Source organism: Anomaloglossus baeobatrachus, chromosome 5, assembly GCF_048569485.1.
Source record: "Anomaloglossus baeobatrachus isolate aAnoBae1 chromosome 5, aAnoBae1.hap1, whole genome shotgun sequence".
In the NCBI taxonomy this organism is placed as follows: domain Eukaryota; kingdom Metazoa; phylum Chordata; class Amphibia; order Anura; family Aromobatidae; genus Anomaloglossus; species Anomaloglossus baeobatrachus.
The window spans coordinates 29,803,250-29,822,335 of NC_134357.1; the positions used below are offsets into that span (position 1 = coordinate 29,803,250).

Here is a 19,086-nt window from a genome sequence, read left to right on the forward strand (position 1 = left end):
AAAAAGGTGACTCCGAAGAGAGCGCAGCTAAATCAGAGAGACTCTCCTGAGGGAAGTTATGGCCACTAGAAAGACCACTTTCTGTGAAAGACGAAACAAAGAAACCTCCCTAAGAGGCTCAAAGGGGAGTTTCTGCAAAACCGTGAGAACCAAATTGAGGTCCCAGGGATCCAAGGGCCGCCGGTAAGGCGGGATGATGTGAGACGCACCTTGCATGAAGGTGCGGACCTGAGCCAGCCGAGCGATACGCCGCTGGAACAGAACTGACAAAGCCGAGACCTGTCCCTTGAGGGAATTGAGGGATAGTCCTAGCTGCAGACTGGACTGTAGAAAGGACAGGAGGGTCGGCAAGGAAAAAGGCCAAGGAGGATGGCCGGAAGAGCGACACCAGGACAGGAAAATCTTCCAAGTCCTGTGATAGATCTTGGCAGAGGAAGACTTACGGGCCCGAGTCATAGTGGAGATGACTTCAGGGGGGATACCAGAAGCCGTCAAGATCCAGGACTCAAGAGCCACGCCGTCAATCTGAGAGCCACAGAATTCTGGCGGAAAAACGGACCTTGTGAGAGAAGATCTGGACGGTCCGGAAGATGCCACGGCACGTCTACGGACAGATGGAGCAGGTCTGGGTACCAAGCTCGCCTGGGCCAGTCCGAAGCAATGAGGATGACCCGACGGCCCTCCATTCTGATCTTGCGCAGAACTCTGGGCAAGAGAGCTAGAGGGGGAAACACGTAGGACAGACGAAACTGGGACCAGTCTTGAACCAGAGCGTCCGCTGCAAAGGCCTCAGGATCGTGGGAGCGAGCCACGTAAACCGGAACCTTGTTGTTGTGACGGGATGCCATTAGGTCCACTTCCGGAGTGCCCCACTTGCGGCAGATTGACTGAAACACTGCCGGATGCAGGGACCACTCGCCACTGTCCACGGTTTGACGGCTGAGATAATCTGCTTCCCAGTTTTCTACGCCAGGGATGTGGACTGCGGATATGGTGGACTTGGAGTCCTCCGCCCATTGAAGAATGCGTTGGACCTCCAACATTGCCAGGCGGCTGCGTGTCCCGCCTTGGTGATTGACGTAGGCAACCGCTGTCGCGTTGTCTGACTGGACTCGGATGTGCTTGCCCGCCAACAGGTGGTGAAAGGCTAGGAGAGCTAGAAGCACAGCTCTGGTTTCCAGCACATTGATCGAGAGGGCTGACTCGGACGGAGTCCAAGTGCCCTGCGCTCGGTGGTTGAGACATACCGCTTCCCAGCCGGATAGACTGGCATCCGTGGTGAGGATCACCCAGGACGGGGCCAGGAAGGAGCGCCCCTGAGACAGAGAGAGGGGCCGAAGCCACCACTGAAGAGAGCTACTGGTCTGTGGCGACAGAGCCACTAGCCTGTGCAAGGAGGAAGGCCGCTTGTCCCAACAGCGGAGAATGTCCAGTTGCAGGGGACGCAGATGGAACTGGGCAAAGGGAACAGCCTCCATTGACGCCACCATCTGACCCAGCACCTGCATCAGGTGCCTGATGGAATAACGGCGGGGCCTCAGCAGAGAGCGCACCGCCAGTTGGAGGGACTGCTGTTTGACTAAGGGCAGCTTCACCAGTGCCGGCAGAGTCTCGAACTGCATCCCTAGGTACGTGAGCCTCTGGGTCGGAGTCAGAGTGGATTTGGGCAGATTGACAAGCCACCCGAATTGGGCTAGAGTGGCGAGAGTGAGCGAGACACTCTGCGCTGGTTGAAGCCTTGACTAGAAGGTCGTCCAGGTAAGGAATCACTGGCAACCCCTGGAGGTGCAGAACCGCAACCACTGTTGCCATAACCTTGGTGAATACCCGAAGGGCCGTGGCTAACCCGAAGGGGAGAGCCACGAATTGGAAATGTTCCTCTCCGATTGCAAAACGTAGCCAACGCTGGTGTGAAACTGCAATTGGCACGTGCAGATAGGCATCTCTGATGTCGATGGATGCCAGGAAATCCCCTTGGGTCATTGAGGCAATGACTGATCGCAGAGACTCCATGCGAAAATGCCGCACCTGAACATGCTTGTTGAGAAGCTTGAGATCCAGGATGGGCCGGAAGGAACCGTCCTTTTTGGGAACTAGGAAGAGATTTGAGTAGAAACCTCTGAACAGTTCCCGGATGGGAACCGGTACAATTACTCCGTTGGCCTGCAAGGATGCCACGGCCTGAGAGAAAGCGGCGGCCTTGGAGCAGGGGGGAGTTGACAGAAAAAATCTGTTTGGCGGGCTGGAAGACACTTCTATCCTGTAGCCGTGGGAGATGATATCCCGCACCCACTGATCGGAGACGTGTTGAAACCACACGTCGCCAAAGTGGGAGAGCCTGCCACCGAGTAAGGACGTTGCTGGCGCGGACAGATAGTCAAGAGGAGGCTGCCTTAGTGGCAGCACCTCCTGCGGTCTTTTGTGGACGCGCTTTTGGGCGCCAGCTGGATTTTTGGTCCTTGGCTGAGTTAGTGGATGAGGCCGAGGGCTTAGAGGACGACCAGTTGGAGGAACGAAAGGAACGAAACCTTGACTGATTCCTACCCTGGACAGGTTTCCTGGTTTTGGTTTGTTGCATGGAAGTACTCTTCCCGCCAGTAGCCTCCTTAATAATTTCATCCAGCTGTTCACCGAACAGCCTGGACCCAGCAAAAGGGAGTCCAGCAAGGAACTTCTTCGAGGAAGCATCTGCCTTCCACTCTCGAAGCCACAGGATCCTGCGGATAGCGAGGGAATTAGCCGAAGCCACCGCAGTGCGGTGAGAAGCCTCCAGCATGGCAGACATGGCATAGGATGAAAAAGCTGAAGCTTGGGAAGTTAAAGCAACCATTTCGGGCATAGATTCCCTGGCGAGGGAATGCATCTCCTCTAGAGAAGCAGAGATGGCTTTGAGAGCCCACACTGCTGCAAAAGTTGGGGAGAACGAGGCCCCCGCAGCTTCATACACAGACTTGGCCAGAAGGTCGACCTGGCGGTCAGTGGAATCCTTAAGTGAGGTGCCGTCAGCCACCGACACAACGGTCCGGGCTGAGAGCCTAGACACCGGAGGGTCAACCTTTGGTGAATGAGCCCACTCCTTGACCACCTCAGGTGGAAATGGAAACCGGTCATCAGAACCACGCTTTGGGAAGCGTTTGTCAGGACAGGCCCTGGGCTTGGACACAGCGGCCTGAAAACTGGAGTGGTTAAAGAACACACTCTTTGTCCTCTTAGGCAAGGTAAACTGGTGCTTTTCTGCCAGAGAGGGTTGCTCCTCTGATACTGGCGGATTGAGATCCAGTACAGAATTAATGGACGCAATCAAATCACTAACATCTGAGTCACTTTCTGACAGATCAATGGGGCACATGGAGGTAGCCTCCGAGCCCCCTGTAAAGGCATCCTCCTCGTCCCGCGAGTCAGCGTCTGAAACAGAGCCGCGGGTCGAGGAAGTAGAGGGGACCCTGCGTCTCCTTTTAGGAGGACGGGGTCTGGGACCAGATGATAAATCCTCTGTGAGCTCCGCTGAGAGAGCCCTAGCAGCAGAGGCACCCTGTGAAGGGGGCTGATGCATATTTATCAAAGTCCTGGACAGAAGTCCCATGGAGTCGGCAAAAGACTGGGAGATAGACCTAGAAAAGGATTCTACCCAAGCCGGGGGTTCAGCCACCGGAGCCGGAGCAGCCGGAGGGACCACTGGGGGGGCGATTCCAGGCTGAGGCACCTTCATGTTAGAGCAGGCATTACAATGTGGATATGTGCTCGGTTCAGGCAGTATGCAGTGCATACTGAATACAGCTTTGGAGACTTGCTCCTCGTGTGAGACATGCTGCTGAAGTGGGGGCTCTGCCAGAATGACCCCCAGAGAGTATATACAGAGGTCCACAACCAGAGGTTGTGGCTTACCAGACCGCTGGAGCGGTTTGTGTGCCCTCCAGATGCCAAAGCCCGGACTCCCAAGCACCTCAGCAGGGATGCTGCAGCCAGCGCTGATCGCAGGGAAGAACGCTGAGAAAATGGCGCCGGAGTGAAGAGAGGGGGCGGGACTCACTCTGAGAGCGGGATCTGGAGGGCCATAGAGACCTACAGGGGAGGAGACATGAACTCAGTGAGGAGTGTCTCTCCCCTGTGCAGAACGGCCGCTGGGCGGAGCCGCACTGTCCCTCTGCATGAATGACATGCGAGGGCAGTGAAACCGAATGTAGGCCTCCGGCAAAGCCGGGGCCTAAATTTGAGCGGTGCGGCCGGCGCGCAGGCACCATCGGCGCGGTTCTCAGGCGACAGCCAGAGAACCCGCCGGAAATGTCACAAAAATCACTCAGCACACTCTCCCCCAACAATAAAGTACAAGGGACCCCCATATATAAACGTCTCAGGTACTTAGCTTGCTGAGACGCAGGGTTCCAAGTCCCTGGGGGCGAGTTCTCCGGTCCAGCAGGATCCTGAAGGGCTGCGGATGGAGACCGGTCTCCTGCCAAGCATGGAGAACCGTGCTGGCTCCCACTTCAAGCCAGAGCCCGGAGGGATGGTGAAGGAGCACGGCATGTAAGGCTCCAGCCTTGGAATCAACCTTAACAGCACCGCCGACACAGTGGGGTGAGAAGGGACATGCCGGGGGTCCAGAGGACCCGCTTTTCTTCAAACTCTTTCCAAAAATCAAAAATCAGATGAGAATGCATGTGTTGATGTATGCCTCCTGAACACAAAGCGATAAACTGGCTAGATCTGGTTCTCCAGGGGGTGTATAAGCTCAGAGGGAGGAGCTACACTTTTGAGTGTAGTACTTTGTGTGTCCTCCGGAGGCAGAAGCTATACGCCCAATGTCTGGGTCTCCCATAGGAACGATAAAGAAATAAAATATCTTTACACACAATAATATACAGATCTTTCTCTGTAACTGGCCATGAACGTACATCAGCAGCCAGCCATCTCCAGCATAAACACCCATTCACCCACCTTTATCATGAGGTCTAATTCTTATATTCAGAATCACTATATTTTTTGCCAGTTTTGGGGAGTGGGGGAGGGGGGGGGACAGTGCGAGTATAAGGGGAAAATGATAAAATAAGGATTTTTTTTTTTTTTTTAGACCCACAAGAACAAATATGGGGTCAGTTTTATAACCTGGTGGAGTCTTAGGCTGTGTGTGCACCTAACCATTTTTTGTGGCATCAAAAACGCTGCGTTTGTGGCCACAAAAACGCACCCGTGGTAAAAACACATGCGTTTCGGTGCGTTTTACTGCGTTTTTCTAATGCATTGAAAGGGTGGAAAAACGCAAAAACGCAGCAAAACGCAGGAAAGAATTGACATGTCTATTTTGGTTTTTTTTTTTTGAAGTGAAAAACAAAGAAAAAAAAAAAAGAAAAATCGCACAAAAACGCACCTGAAAAAAAACGTGCAAAACCGTCACGAATAACGCTGTGAGCGCACATACCCTTACCAGGGTGGGGGGGTTCACAGAAGGTGGGGGCAGTGCTGAAGTACGGCGATGCTGCAGGTGGTACTGAGGGGGGTCCAGATACTTACTGAGGGCGGTGGCACTGTGCTGGGGCTGCAGGCGCTGCTCTTTCCTGGGGCTCACTGCGGGCGATGAGGCACAGGCCAGTCTGAAGATGTCGGCGGTGCGGGCTTCAAAGAAATGCCGCCCAGTCAGCATGTGTACAGATTGAGTTATTGGCAATATGACAAGCCGAGATCTCATCTGAGCGTGCGCCATTTTCCTTAAGCCCGCTGCTGGGACATCAATGGGCCGGAGGCTGCGCTTGCGCCGATGAGATCTTGAGCTGAGAGCTCCATTTGCGCACGCGCCAACTCTGGGCGCTATTATTTGAAGCCCGCAACACTGACATCTTCAGAATGGCGCTACCTCATCGCCCGCAGCATTGCCCCTGCCTCCTGTGACCATTCTCCACCATCCTCTGGTAAGCTACATTCCACTTATAAGGCTATGTGCCCATGGGACAATGTACCCGCGGATTTTGACGCAAGTTTGTTCGCAGATTTACCGCAGCTGCTTCCCGGCTTCCGCAGCTATCCATTGCTGCGGGATTTGAGCATTTTTGTTGTGGTAAACCTGCGGAACAAGTGCATAAATATCTGCGGACGTCCCGCCCTCTACCTCCATAGTGAAAAGGCGGGATATTTCCGCATGAATAATTGACATGCAGTTACATGTGGCTGCGGGACATCCGCAGCATGTTCTGCAGCCGCACATACCGCAGCATTGATACAGCACTCCCCAAAACCCATAGGATAACATGGGAAGGGTCTGTATTTGCGCAAACCTACGGATTTATCTGGAAAATCCAGATAAATCTGCAGGTTTTCTGCTGCAAAATCCGCAGGAATGATGTCCATTGGCCATATAGCCTTAAGGCCACTTTACACGCTGCGATATCGGTACAGATATCGCTAGTGTGCGTACCCGCCGCCATCGGTTGTGCGACACGGGCAAAATCGCTGCCCGTGGCGCACAACACCGCCCGGACCCGTCACATATACTTACCTGTTCTGCGACGTCGCTGTGACCGGCGAACCGCCTCCTTTATAAGAGGGCGGTCCGTGCGGCGTCACAGCGACGTCACTAAGCGGCCGTCCAAAGTGGAGGGGCGGAGATGAGAGGGACGTAACATCCCGCCCACCTTCTTCTTTCCGCATTGCGGCCGGCGGCAGGTAAGGTGAGGTTCCTCGTTCCTGCGGCGTCACACGGAGCGATGTGTGCTGCCGCAGAGCCGCAGGAGCGACAAACTACATCGTACACGCTGCAGCAGCGATATTTGAGAATGGACCCCCATGTCACCGATGAGCGATTTTGACCGTTTTTGCAACGATTCAAAATCGCTTTTAGGTGTCACACACAACGGCATCGCTAATGCGGCCGGATGTGCGTCACCAATTCCGTGACCCCAACGACATCGCATTAGCGATGTCGCAGAGTGTAAAGCGGCCTTTAGACGCACCCCTCATTTTCCTCCCATATTTTGTGGAGGAAAAGTGCGTCTTATAATCCAGAAAATATGGCATGTCCTAGACATCCAACAGTGACACGTGCTGAGAAATCCTCCCCATACATACTTCAGAAGTACACTGCTGGGTGCATAATACCAAAACTAATGCCAGACAATTCCTACAGTAAGAAAGGATCAAACATGACCGATCCTTCTTTCCGACAGACAAGAGGCTCGCAAACAAAATAAATTGGTATGTTTGGCTCAGTTATCTCAAGACCGATTCCACCAATTTAGTTTTGTGTTTGTCACTGCATGACTTAGGACAAAAAAGATAAAAAAGAGAATTTTGTTTACTTACCGTAAATTCTTTTTCTTATAGTTCCAACATGGGAGACCCAAACCATGGGTGTATAGCTTCTGCCTCCGGAGGACACACAAAGTACTACACTAAAAAGTGTAGCTCCTCCCTCCGAGCATATACACCCCCTGGATGACCACATCTAGCCAGTTTAGTGCAAAAGCTGAAGGAGGACATCCACCCACAAGTAGAGATAGAGGTTCCGGTTATTCCGGGTTTTACTCTGTCTACAACAACAGCCGGTGAAAACACACGGAACAAGAACTGCCAACAGGCAACAGGGAGGGTGCTGGGTCTCCCATGTCGGAACTATAAGAAAAAGAATTTACGGTAAGTAAACCAAATTCTCTTTTTCTTCATCGTTCCTTATGGGAGACCCAGACCATGGGACGTCTCAAAGCAGTCCATGGGTGGGAAATAAACAGAAACTGAGAAGTAGGCAAAACCTAACTTCACAAATGGGCGACAGCCGCCTGAAGGATGCGTCTGCCCAAGCTCGCATCTGCCGAAGCATGAGCATGCACTTGGTAGTGCTTCGAAAAGGTGTGCAGACTAGACCAAGTGGCAGCCTGACAGACCTGCTGAGCCGTAGCCTGGTGCCTGAAAGCCCAAGAGGCACCGACAGCTCTGGTCGAATGCGTCTTGATCCCTGGCGGGGGAGGCACCTGAGAACATTGGTAGGCATCGGATATGGCCGACCTAATCCAACGAGCTAGGGTCGGTTTAGAAGCCGAGAGACCCTTGCGCTGACCTGTGGTCAGCACAAAAAGAGAGGTGCACCGCCTAAGTGCAGCGGTGCGTGACACATAGATCCGGAGCGCCCACACCAGATCTAAAGTATGCAACGCTTTCTCAAAGCGATGCACAGGGGCCGGACAAAGGGAAGGCAATGAAATGTCCTGGTTAAGGTGGAAAGGAGACACCACCTTAGGGAGAAAGTCCGGAGTCGGACGGAGAACCACCTTGTCTTGGTGAAAAACCAAAAAGGGTGACTCCGAAGAGAGCGCAGCCAAATCAGAGACTCTCCTGAGAGAAGTTATGGCCACTAGAAAGACCACTTTCTGTGAAAGACGAAACAAAGAAACCTCCCTAAGAGGCTCAAAGGGGGGTTTCTGTAAGGCCGTGAGGACCAGATTAAGGTCCCAGGGATCCAGAGGCCGCCGGTAAGGCGGAATGATGTGAGATGCGCCCTGCATGAAGGTGCGCACCTGGGCCAGTCGGGCGATACGCCGCTGGAACAACAATGACAGAGCCGAGACCTGTCCCTTGAGGGAATTGAGGGATAGTCCTAGCTGCAGACCGGACTGTAGAAAGGACAGGATGGTCGGCAAGGAAAACGGCCAAGGAGCATGGCCGGAAGAGCGACACCAGGACAGGAAAATTCTCCAAGTCCTGTGGTAAATCCTGGCCGAGGAAGACTTCCGAGCCTGAGTCATAGTGGAGATGACCTCGGAAGGAATGCCGGAAGCCGTCAGGATCCAGGACTCAAGAGCCACGCCGTCAATCTGAGAGCCGCAGAATTCTGGCGGAAAAACGGACCTTGTGAGAGAAGGTCTGGGCGGTCCGGGAGATGCCACGGTACCTCTATGGACAGACGGAGCAGGTCTGGGTACCAAGCTCGCCTGGGCCAGTCTGGAGCAATGATTATGACCCGACGGCCCTCCATTCTGATCTTGCGCAGGACTCTGGGCAAGAGAGCTAGAGGGGGAAACACGTAGGCCAGACGGAACTGGGACCAATCCTGAACCAGCGCGTCCGCCGCCAAGGCCTGAGGATCGTGGGAGCGAGCCACGTAAACCAGGACCTTGTTGTTGTGCCGGGATGCCATTAGATCCACTTCCGGAGTGCCCCACTTGCGGCAGATTGACCGGAACACTGCCGGATGCAGGGCCCACTCGCCGCTGTCCACGGTTTGACGGCTGAGATAATCTGCCTCCCAGTTTTCTACGCCTGGAATGTGGACTGCGGATATGGTGGACTTGGAGTCCTCCGTCCACTGAAGGATACGTTGAACTTCCAACATTGCTAGGCGGCTGCGTGTCCCGCCTTGGTGATTGATGTAGGCAACTGCTGTCGCATTGTCTGACTGGACTCGGATGTGCTTGCCCGCCAACAGGTGGTGAAAGGCTACGAGAGCTAGAAGCACAGCTCTGATTTCCAGCACATTGATCGAGAGGGCTGATTCGGACGGAGTCCAAGTGCCCTGTGCTCGGTGGTGGAGAAACACTGCTCCCCAGCCGGATAGACTGGCATCCGTGGTGAGAATCACCCAGGACGGGGCCAGAAAGGAGCGTCCCTGGGACAGAGAGAGGGGCCGAAGCCACCACTGAAGAGAGCTCCTGGTCTGTGGCGACAGAGCCACTAGCCTGTGCAGGGAAGAGGTCCGCTTGTCCCAACAGCAGAGAATGACCAGCTGCAGGGGACGCAGATGGAACTGGGCAAAGGGAACCGCTTCCATTGACGCCACCATCTGACCCAGCACCTGCATGAGGTGCCTGATGGAATGACGGCGGGGCTTCAACAGAGAGCGCACCGCTAGATGTAGGGACTGCTGTTTGACTAAGGGCAGCTTCACAAGTGCCGGCAGAGTCTCGAACTGCATCCCTAGGTACGTAAGTTTCTGGGTCGGGGTCAAAGTGGACTTGGGCAGATTGACAAGCCACCCGAATTGAACAAGCGTGGCGAGAGTGAGCGAGACACTCCGCTGACAGTCTGCACTGGATGAAGCCTTGACTAGAAGGTCGTCCAGGTAAGGAATCACTGCCAACCCCTGGAGGTGCAGAACCGCAACCACTGCTGCCATGACCTTGGTGAATACACGAGGGGCCGTGGCTAACCCGAAGGGGAGAGCCACGAATTGGAAATGTTCCTCTCCGATTGCAAAACGTAGCCAACGCTGGTGTGAAACTGCAATTGGCACATGCAGATAGGCATCTCTGATGTCGATGGATGCTAGAAAGTCTCCTTGGGTCATTGAGGCAATGACCGATCGCAGAGATTCCATGCGAAAGTGCCGCACCTGAACATGCTTGTTGAGAAGCTTGAGATCCAGGATGGGCCGGAAGGAACCGTCCTTCTTGGGGACTAGGAAGGTTTGAGTAGAAACCTCTGAACCGTTCCCGGGCGGGAACCGGTACTATTACTCCGTTGGCCTGTAAGGATGCCACGGCCTGAGAGAAGGCGGCGGCCTTGGAGCAGGGGGGAGTTGACAGAAAAAATCTGTTTGGCGGGCTGGAAGAGAATTCTATCCTGTAGCCGTGGGAGATGATATCCCGCACCCACTGATCGGAGACGTGTTGGAACCACACGTCGCCAAAGTGGGAGAGCCTGCCACCGACCAAGGACGTTGCTGGCGCAGCCAGATAGTCAAGAGGAGGCTGCCTTAGTGGCAGCGGCTCCTCCGCTCTTCTGAGGACGCGGCTTCGTGCGCCAGCTGGGTTTTCGATCCTTGGCTGAGTTAGTGGACGAGGCTGAGGGCTTAGAGGATGACCAGTTAGAGGAACGAAAGGAACGAAACCTCGACTGGTTCCTGCCCTGGACAGGTTTCCTGGTTTTAGTTTGTGGCAAGGAAGTACTCTTCCCGCCAGTAGCTTCCTTAATAATATCATCCAGTTGTTCACCGAACAGCCGGGACCCAGCAAAGGGGAGCCCAGCAAGGTACTTCTTGGAAGAAGCGTCTGCTTTCCACTCTCGAAGCCACAAGATCCTGCGGATCGCGAGGGAATTAGCGGAAGCCACCGCCGTGCGGTGAGAAGCCTCCAGAATAGCAGACATGGCATAGGATGAAAAAGCCGAAGCCTGGGAAGTTAAGGCAACCATTTCGGGCATAGAGTCCCTGGTGAGGGAATGCATCTCCTCGAGAGAAGCAGAGACGGCCTTAAGAGCCCACACCGCTGCAAAAGACGGGGAGAACGAGGCCCCTGCCGCCTCATATACAGATTTGGCCAGAAGGTCAACCTGGCGGTCAGTGGGATCCTTAAGTGAGGTGCCATCGGCCACAGACACAACTGTCCGGGCTGAGATTCTAGACACCGGAGGATCTACCTTTGGTGAATGCCCCCACTCCTTGACCACCTCCGGTGGAAAGGGAAAACGTTCATCAGAACTACGCTTTGGGAAGCGTTTGTCAGGACAGGCCCTGGGCTTGGTCACAGTGGCCTGAAAACTGGAGTGGATAAAAAAAAACATACTCCTTGCTCTCTTAGGTGAGGTAAACTGGTGTTTTTCTACCAGAGAGGCTTGTTCCTCTGACACTGGTGGATTGAGGTTCAGTACGGAGTTAATGGACGCAATCAAGTCACTAACATCCGCATCACCCTCGGATAGATCAATGGGGTACATAGAGGTAGCGTCCGAGCCCACAGTAAAGGCATCTTCCTCGCCCTGCAATTCAGCTCGTGAATCAGAGCCGTGGGACGAGGAAGGAGAAGAGTCCCTGCGTCTCCGTTAAGGAGGACGGGGTCCGGGAACAGATGAAAAATCCTCTGTGAGCTCTGCAGAGCGAGTCGGAGCAGCAGAGGCGCCCTGAGAAGGGGGCTGATGCATGGTCAGCAGAGTCCGGGACAGCTGTCCCATGGAGTCGGCAAAGGACTGGGAGATAGCATTAGAAAACGATGCTACCCAAGCCGGGGGTTCAGCCACCGGGGCCGGAGCAGCCGGAGGGACCATTGGGGAGACTCTAGGCTGAGGCACCACCATGTTAGAGCAGGCATCACAATGTGGATATGTGCTCGGTTCAGGCAGTATGAGCTTACATGCAGTGCATATAGAGTAAAGCCTTGCAGCCTTGCTCCTAGTGTGAGACATGCTGCTGAGGTGGAGGTTCTGCAGTAAAGAACACACTCCTTCAGAATGACCCCCAGAGAGTGTATAATAAAGTCCACAACCAGAGGTTGTGGCTTACCAGACCGTTTTGTGTGCCCTCCGGATTCCACAGCTTGGACCCCCAGACAGATGCTGCAGCAGCCAGCGCCGATCAGTGTGTAAACGCTGATAAAATGGCGCCGGAGTGAGGAGGGGGGGCGGGGTTTAGTCCAAGAGCGGGAACCGGAGGGCCAAGGAGAAATACAGGGGAGGGAAACATCTCCTCAGAGAGGAGTGTCCTCCCCTGAGCTGAACGGCCGGTGGGCGGCGACGCACTGTCCCCTTGCATGACTGACATGCAGGGGCAGTGAAAACGAAACTAGGCCGCAGCCGAAGCCGGGGCCTAAATTTTCTCATGCGGCCGACGAGCAGGCACCCTCGGCGCGGTTCTCAGGAGAAAACCAGAGAACCGGCCGGAAATCACAGCACAGTGACATAACACACTCTCCCCACAATAAATGCACAAGGGACCCTTCAATAACGTCTCAATACTTAGCTTATGAGACGCAGGGCCAGGTCCCTGAGGGGTGAGCGCTCCGTCCGGCAGGGTCCTGAAAGGGCTGCGGATGGAGACCGGTCTCCTGCAAAGTAGAGAGAACCGTGATGGCTCCCACTTCAAGCCAGAGCCCGAGGGATGGTGAAGGAGCGCGGCATGTAAGGCTCCAGCCTTGTAAATCAACCTTAACAGCACCGCCGACACAGTGGGGTGAGAAGGGACATGCCGGGAGTCCAGCTTGGACCCGCTTTTCTTCCAACTCTTTGAAATCAAAAATCAAAAATCAGATGAGAATGCATGTGTGTGTGTGACCTCCTGAACACAAAGCATTGAACTGGCTAGATGTGGTCATCCAGGGGGTGTATATGCTCAGAGGGAGGAGCTACACTTTTTAGTGTAGTACTTTGTGTGTCCTCCGGAGGCAGAAGCTATTACACCCATGGTCTGGGTCTCCCATAAGGAACGATGAAGAAAATAAGGCGAGAGAAAATGCAACTAGGAAAACAATAGAAATACAAGCTAATTTTACAGTCCCCTGACGAAGCCACCAACGCGAAACACGTGTTGGGACGCCGGTCCCCACGTGTTACCACGGTATTCCTAGTGACCTGACCTTGGTGAGTAATCTGCCTCATCTCACATCATACATGGAGGCAATTCTGCTTTATTGTGTGAATGCCTCTGCATATAATTGATCAGGCTTTCTTTCCTTGGACTCTGGGCACTTGCCTACAGGGTTTGTAGGGTCACTCTTGGTCAGTTTTTACTCCCTCATTACCTTTCCGGGACACGTGGGGTCTTCTGTCCCCTCCAGCACACCCCTTCCCCAGGTCCTATATTGAATGTATTTATTGTATACCCTACACAGCATCTAATAAATATTTGATGCTATTTCACTATTGCTTGTTTTGGGTTTCTCTAATCTCAGCAAATCTAAAGACTCTTTTCTTTGGTTATTATAATTTTACAGGATACTCTCAGGAGCCTGCGCTACAGAAGAAAGCAGTAACCTACTGCTGTACTGGAGGGACACGCCAAACTCCTGCAGCCAGTCCGTCAGCGCCAACTTCAGAGCCATCTGTGGACTGTACAGGACATCGGTCTCTAGATCTTCATCGCTGCCTTCGTTCTCTAATTTGATCTGTATAGATACCGTGCTGTCCTCAGTGTCCGCTGCAAAGGAGAAGAGGAAATGAGGAGAAATTAAAATGTTAGAACTATAAAAATCTTATTTTGCACCCAAAATAATATACACGCAGACGATAAGAGCACCGAGATTGAGTGGATTGCTCCGTTATCAGTCCAGACGTTTATCATCATGAAGCCCGATACTTACACATGACGACATCCTTCCTCACGCCGTTCATGTTGGATTTATACCAGGTAGCTAACGAGTGGATGGCGATGTAGTTTGACTCAAATTCACAGTTTGGATTGGTTAAAACCCCCTGGAGGCGTGGAATAAGCTCGGTAGAGCGGCCCTTGTACGGCCCGAGGAACAGTCTTTTCTGATCGTAATCGTTGGCGTGGATGTTGTCCCAGATCACGGGGGACCTCTTGAGAATTTTGGACACTTCTTCAATGGTTTCCACAGGAATGTCTTTAGAAACGACTTTAGGACCTGAAGGAAAGAAAGACAGCATTGATGGCATAAAAGTAGAGGAAAACAATGGAGAAGATGGAGCAAACGTGAAGTAAAGAGGCCGGGGAGCACATCGGAGGCTCGTACACTCAGGACCTGCATCTTAGGCTTTCCTCACATCACATTTACATCCAACAGTTGACGTTTATATGTGACGCCCCTGGACTAGTCAGGTCGTCACAGGGTTCTGCACGATCTCTCTCTCCCCATGCAGGACTCAACCCCCCATGGTTATAGGTCCCACCTCGCAGTGCTGCCTCCACCCGCATACACAAATCCTAAGTGACACCTCGCACCACACCCTGTCAGGCACACCAGTGGGCTGCTAAGCTGGAATAGGGCCGCCCACCTAGGGGTCAGGCAGGGAGGTGACAAGTGAGTTCAGTAGTAGCCCTCGAGCTGTGAGGAGCTCGAGGAAGCTGGGAGTTGGAGCTCCCAGGGGGAAGCAGACTAGGTCGCAGACGGTGGTCTGGGACCAGAGGAGTTGGAGACCCGGTCGGGGGAGATTGGGACTTCGTGCTTGGCTAGTCTTGGAAGATAGCAGTTCAATAGCCGGGCTGGGACCGAAGGCACGACGGGGTACATGGACCCTGGGTCGGGGAGAAGCTTCAAGCAACCCGGCAATTAACCTGCGGAGGACAGGGCCTGTATGGACTGTTCCCATGAAGCTCAGAGATCGGGGGCACTAGCGCAACGAGTGGGATAGGGCTTTCCAACCCAAGCAGCGCACTGAAATCCCAAGCGTGAGCCCCTGAGAGCAAGCTCCTCTTGCTACCCATAGCAGGGCGCGGGGCCCGGACAGCTCTAAGCTTAAGGGCCATTTGGACACTACAAAATAACTGTGCCCAGAGGAAGGACCTGGACCATCAGGCAGTGCTGCAGGGGACGGAGGAACCCGGACGAGCTCCCCAAGAGATCAGCGGCACCCAGAGACTTGGTTTACCATGTTGTCAGTGTCTGCTTTCTTCCTGAGTACGTGATTAGCCCCTGCTACCAGCGAGCCTGCGCTCCCCCTGCACCCCACTACCCAGAGTCCCGGGGCCTTCCCTACCCGTGGAGGGTAACGTCATCTGGCTGCCCCACTCCATCACCCCGAGTACTCCCAACAGCAGCGGCGGTACTCCCAGTTACTGCACACCACGGGTGGCATCACAAACTATATCTCCCCTGTAAATAGCCCCTTTTTAATTTGAGTGTGGCCCCTAGCCCCCGGGTCCGGAGACCCTCGAACCACGAGCAATCACCCCCGGACCCGAGCCGTTCGACCGCTGCAGGGGTGGCCCATATGTACCCTGGTAAAGCTCCACAAATCAGTAAGATGGAAAGCCAAAGTCCTTGTATAGGACCATGTAATAAGAGGAGTCATGCACTTAGCTTAATAATTCACCGGAAAAAAATATTCTTTATGTTTATATGCAAATGAGGTGCTTCGTGTGCAACGGGTGGGGCCGCAAGGTGCAGAGCACATTTCCTTCCACAGTTTTGCTCGCTAGCTCCTCCCCCGCTGCACTGATTGACAGCTATGAGCTAGTTAGAAAAAGAGTGAAAGGAAGGTCAGCCCAGGAAGAAAAAGAAGCTATTAGAGCATGTCAGAGACCGGCTCGAGGACCTTCATCAGATGCCAGACCCGACAATCATAACTAGGAGGGGTCTCCTCCCCTTGTACAGAGCCGCAATTAAGCTTAATCGGTGCACTTAGGGGGTCAACTGCCCAGAAAGAGGTTTTCTTTCCCTGATCCCAGGAGCTGTGATGGGAGCGAGGCGGTGCATTAGAGCTGGAACACAGAGTAAAACAGGCCAAGTGGAACGCGATTAAAAAAAAAAGAAGGGAATTTTGTTACTTACCGTAAATTCCTTTTCTTCTAGCTCTTATTGGGAGACCCAGACGATTGGGGTATAGCTACTGCCCTCTGGAGGCCACACAAAGCACTACATTAAAAGTGCAAGGCCCCTCCCCCTCTGGCTATACCCCCCCCCGTGGTATCACGGGTTCTCCAGTTTTAGTGCCAAAGTAAGAAGGAGGAAGCCAATAACTGGTTTAAACAAATTAACTCCGAATAACATCGGAGAACTGAAAAACCGTTCAACATGAACAACATGTGTACCCGCAAACAACAAAAAAACATCCCGAAGGACAACAGGGCGGGTGCTGGGTCTCCCAATAAGAGCTAGAAGAAAAGGAATTTACGGTAAGTAACAAAATTCCCTTCTTCTTCAGCGCTCTATTGGGAGACCCAGACGATTGGGACGTCCAAAAGCTGCCCCTGGGTGGGTAAAGAAATACCTCATGTTAGAGCTGCAAAACAGCCCTCCCCTACGGGGGTGTCACTGCCGCCTGCAGGACTCTTCTACCTAAGCTGGCATCCGCCGAAGCATAGGTATGCACCTGATAATGCTTGGTGAAAGTGTGCAGACTGGACCAGGTAGCTGCCTGGCACACCTGTTGAGCCGAAGCCTGGTGACGTAATGCCCAGGACGCACCCACGGCTCTGGTTGAGTGGGCTTTTAGCCCTGAAGGAACCGGAAGCCCCGCAGAACGGTAGGCCTCTAGAATTGGTTCTTTGATCCATCGAGCCAGGGTGGCTTTAGAAGCCTGCAACCCCTTGCGCGGACCAGCGACAAGGACAAAAAGTGCATCGGCACGGCGCATGGACGCCGTGCGGGAAATGTAGATTCTGAGTGCTCTCACCAGATCTAGCAAACGTAAGTCCTTTTCATACCGGTGAACCGGATGAGGACAAAAAGAAGGCAAGGATATATCCTGATTAAGATGAAAAGAGGATACGACCTTAGGGAGAAACTCCGGAATAGGGCGCAGCACTACCTTGTCCTGGTGGAACACCAGGAAGGGAGCCTTGGATGACAGAGCTGCCAGCTCAGACACTCGCCGAAGCGATGTGATCGCAACAAGAAACGCCACTTTCTGTGACAGACGAGAAAAGGAAACTTCCTTCAGAGGCTCGAAGGGCGGCTTCTGGAGAGCAACTAGTACCCTGTTCAGATCCCATGGATCTAACGGCCGCTTGTACGGGGGCACAATATGACAGACCCCCTGCAGGAACGTGCGCACCTTAGAAAGACGTGCTAGACGCTTCTGAAAAAACACGGATAGTGCCGAAACTTGCCCTTTAAGGGAGCTGAGCGACAAGCCCTTTTCTAACCCCGATTGCAGGAAGGAAAGAAACTTGGGCAATGCAAATGGCCAGGGAGACACTCCCTGAGCAGAGCACCAGGATAAGAAAATCTTCCACGTTCTGTGGTAGATCTTAGCCGAATTCGACTTTCTAGCTTGTCTCATTGTGGCAACGACTCCTTGAGATAATCCTGCAGATGCTAGGATCCAGGACTCAATGGCCACACAGTCAGGTTCAGGGCCGCAGAATTCTGATGGAAAAACGGCCCTTGGGACAGTAAGTCTGGTCGGTCTGGCAGTGACCACGGTCGACCGATCGTGAGATGCCACAGATCCGGATACCACGACCTCCTCGGCCAGTCTGGAGCGACGAGTATGATGCGGCTGCACTCGGATCTGATCTTGCGTAGCACTCTGGGCAAGAGCGCCAGAGGCGGAAACACGTATGGGAGCTGAAACTGCGACCAATCTTGAACCAAGGCGTCTGCCGCCAGAGCTCTTTGATCGCGCGACCTCGCCATGAATGCCGGGACCTTGTTGTTGTGCCGGGATGCCATTAGGTCGACGTCCGGCACTCCCCAGCGGCGACAGATTTCCTGAAACACGTCCGGGTGAAGGGACCATTCCCCTGCGTCCATGCCCTGGCGACTGAGGAAGTCTGCTTCCCAGTTTTCTACGCCTGGGATGTGAACCGCGGATATGGTGGATGCTCTGTCCTCCACCCACATTAGAATGCGCCGGACTTCTTGGAAGGCTTGCCGACTGCGCGTCCCTCCTTGGTGGTTGATGTATGCCACCGCTGTGGAGTTGTCCGATTGGATTCGGATCTGCTTTCCTTCCAGCCACTGTTGGAAGGCCAGTAGAGCAAGATACACTGCTCTGATCTCCAGAACATTGATCTGAAGGGTGGACTCCTGCGGAGTCCACGTCCCCTGAGCCCTGTGGTGGAGAAATACTGCTCCCCACCCTGACAGACTCGCATCTGTCGTGACTACTGCCCAGGATGGGGGCAGGAAGGATCTTCCCTGAGACAATGAGGTGGGAAGGAGCCACCATTGTAGGGAGTCCTTGGCCGTCTGGGAAAGCGAGACTTTCCTGTCCAGGGACGTTGACTTCCCGTCCCATTGGCGGAGAATGTCCCATTGAAGTGGGCGCAGATGAAACTGCGCAAAGGGAACTGCTTCCATGGCTGCCACCATCTTCCCTAGGAAATGCATGAGGCGCCGCAAGGGATGCAACTGGCCCTGCAGAAGAGATTGCACCCCTGTCTGTAGTGACCGCTGCTTGTTCAGCGGAAGCTTCACTATCGCTGCTAGAGTATGAAACTCCATGCCAAGATACGTTAGTGATTGAGTCGGTGATAGGATCGACTTTGGAAAGTTGATGATCCATCCGAAAGACTGTAGGGTCTCCAGCGTAGCATTCAGGCTGTGCTGACATGCCTCTTGAGAGGGAGCTTTGACCAATAAATCGTCTAGGTAAGGGATCACCGAGTGTCCCTGAGAGTGCAAGACTGCTACCACCGCCGCCATGACCTTGGTGAAGACCCGTGGGGCTGTCGCCAGACCAAATGGCAGAGCTACGAACTGAAAATGGTCGTCTCCTATCACAAAACGTAGAAAACGTTGATGTTCTGTAGCAATTGGCACGTGGAGATAAGCA

The 19,086-nt window shown here is 53.7% G+C and overlaps 1 protein-coding gene across 1 annotated transcript in view; it reads right to left on the minus strand.

The window, feature by feature from the left end:
* The window catches only part of OGA (O-GlcNAcase), a 147,438-nt gene that overhangs the window by 46,472 nt on the left and 81,880 nt on the right, over positions 1 to 19,086 (minus strand). The window contains exons 7-8 of the mRNA XM_075348361.1: positions 13,986 to 14,270; positions 13,664 to 13,822 (exon numbers count right to left, since the gene is read on the minus strand). Coding sequence (XP_075204476.1) covers positions 13,664 to 13,822; positions 13,986 to 14,270 — 444 coding nt within the window. The remainder of the gene's footprint in view (positions 1 to 13,663; positions 13,823 to 13,985; positions 14,271 to 19,086) is intronic.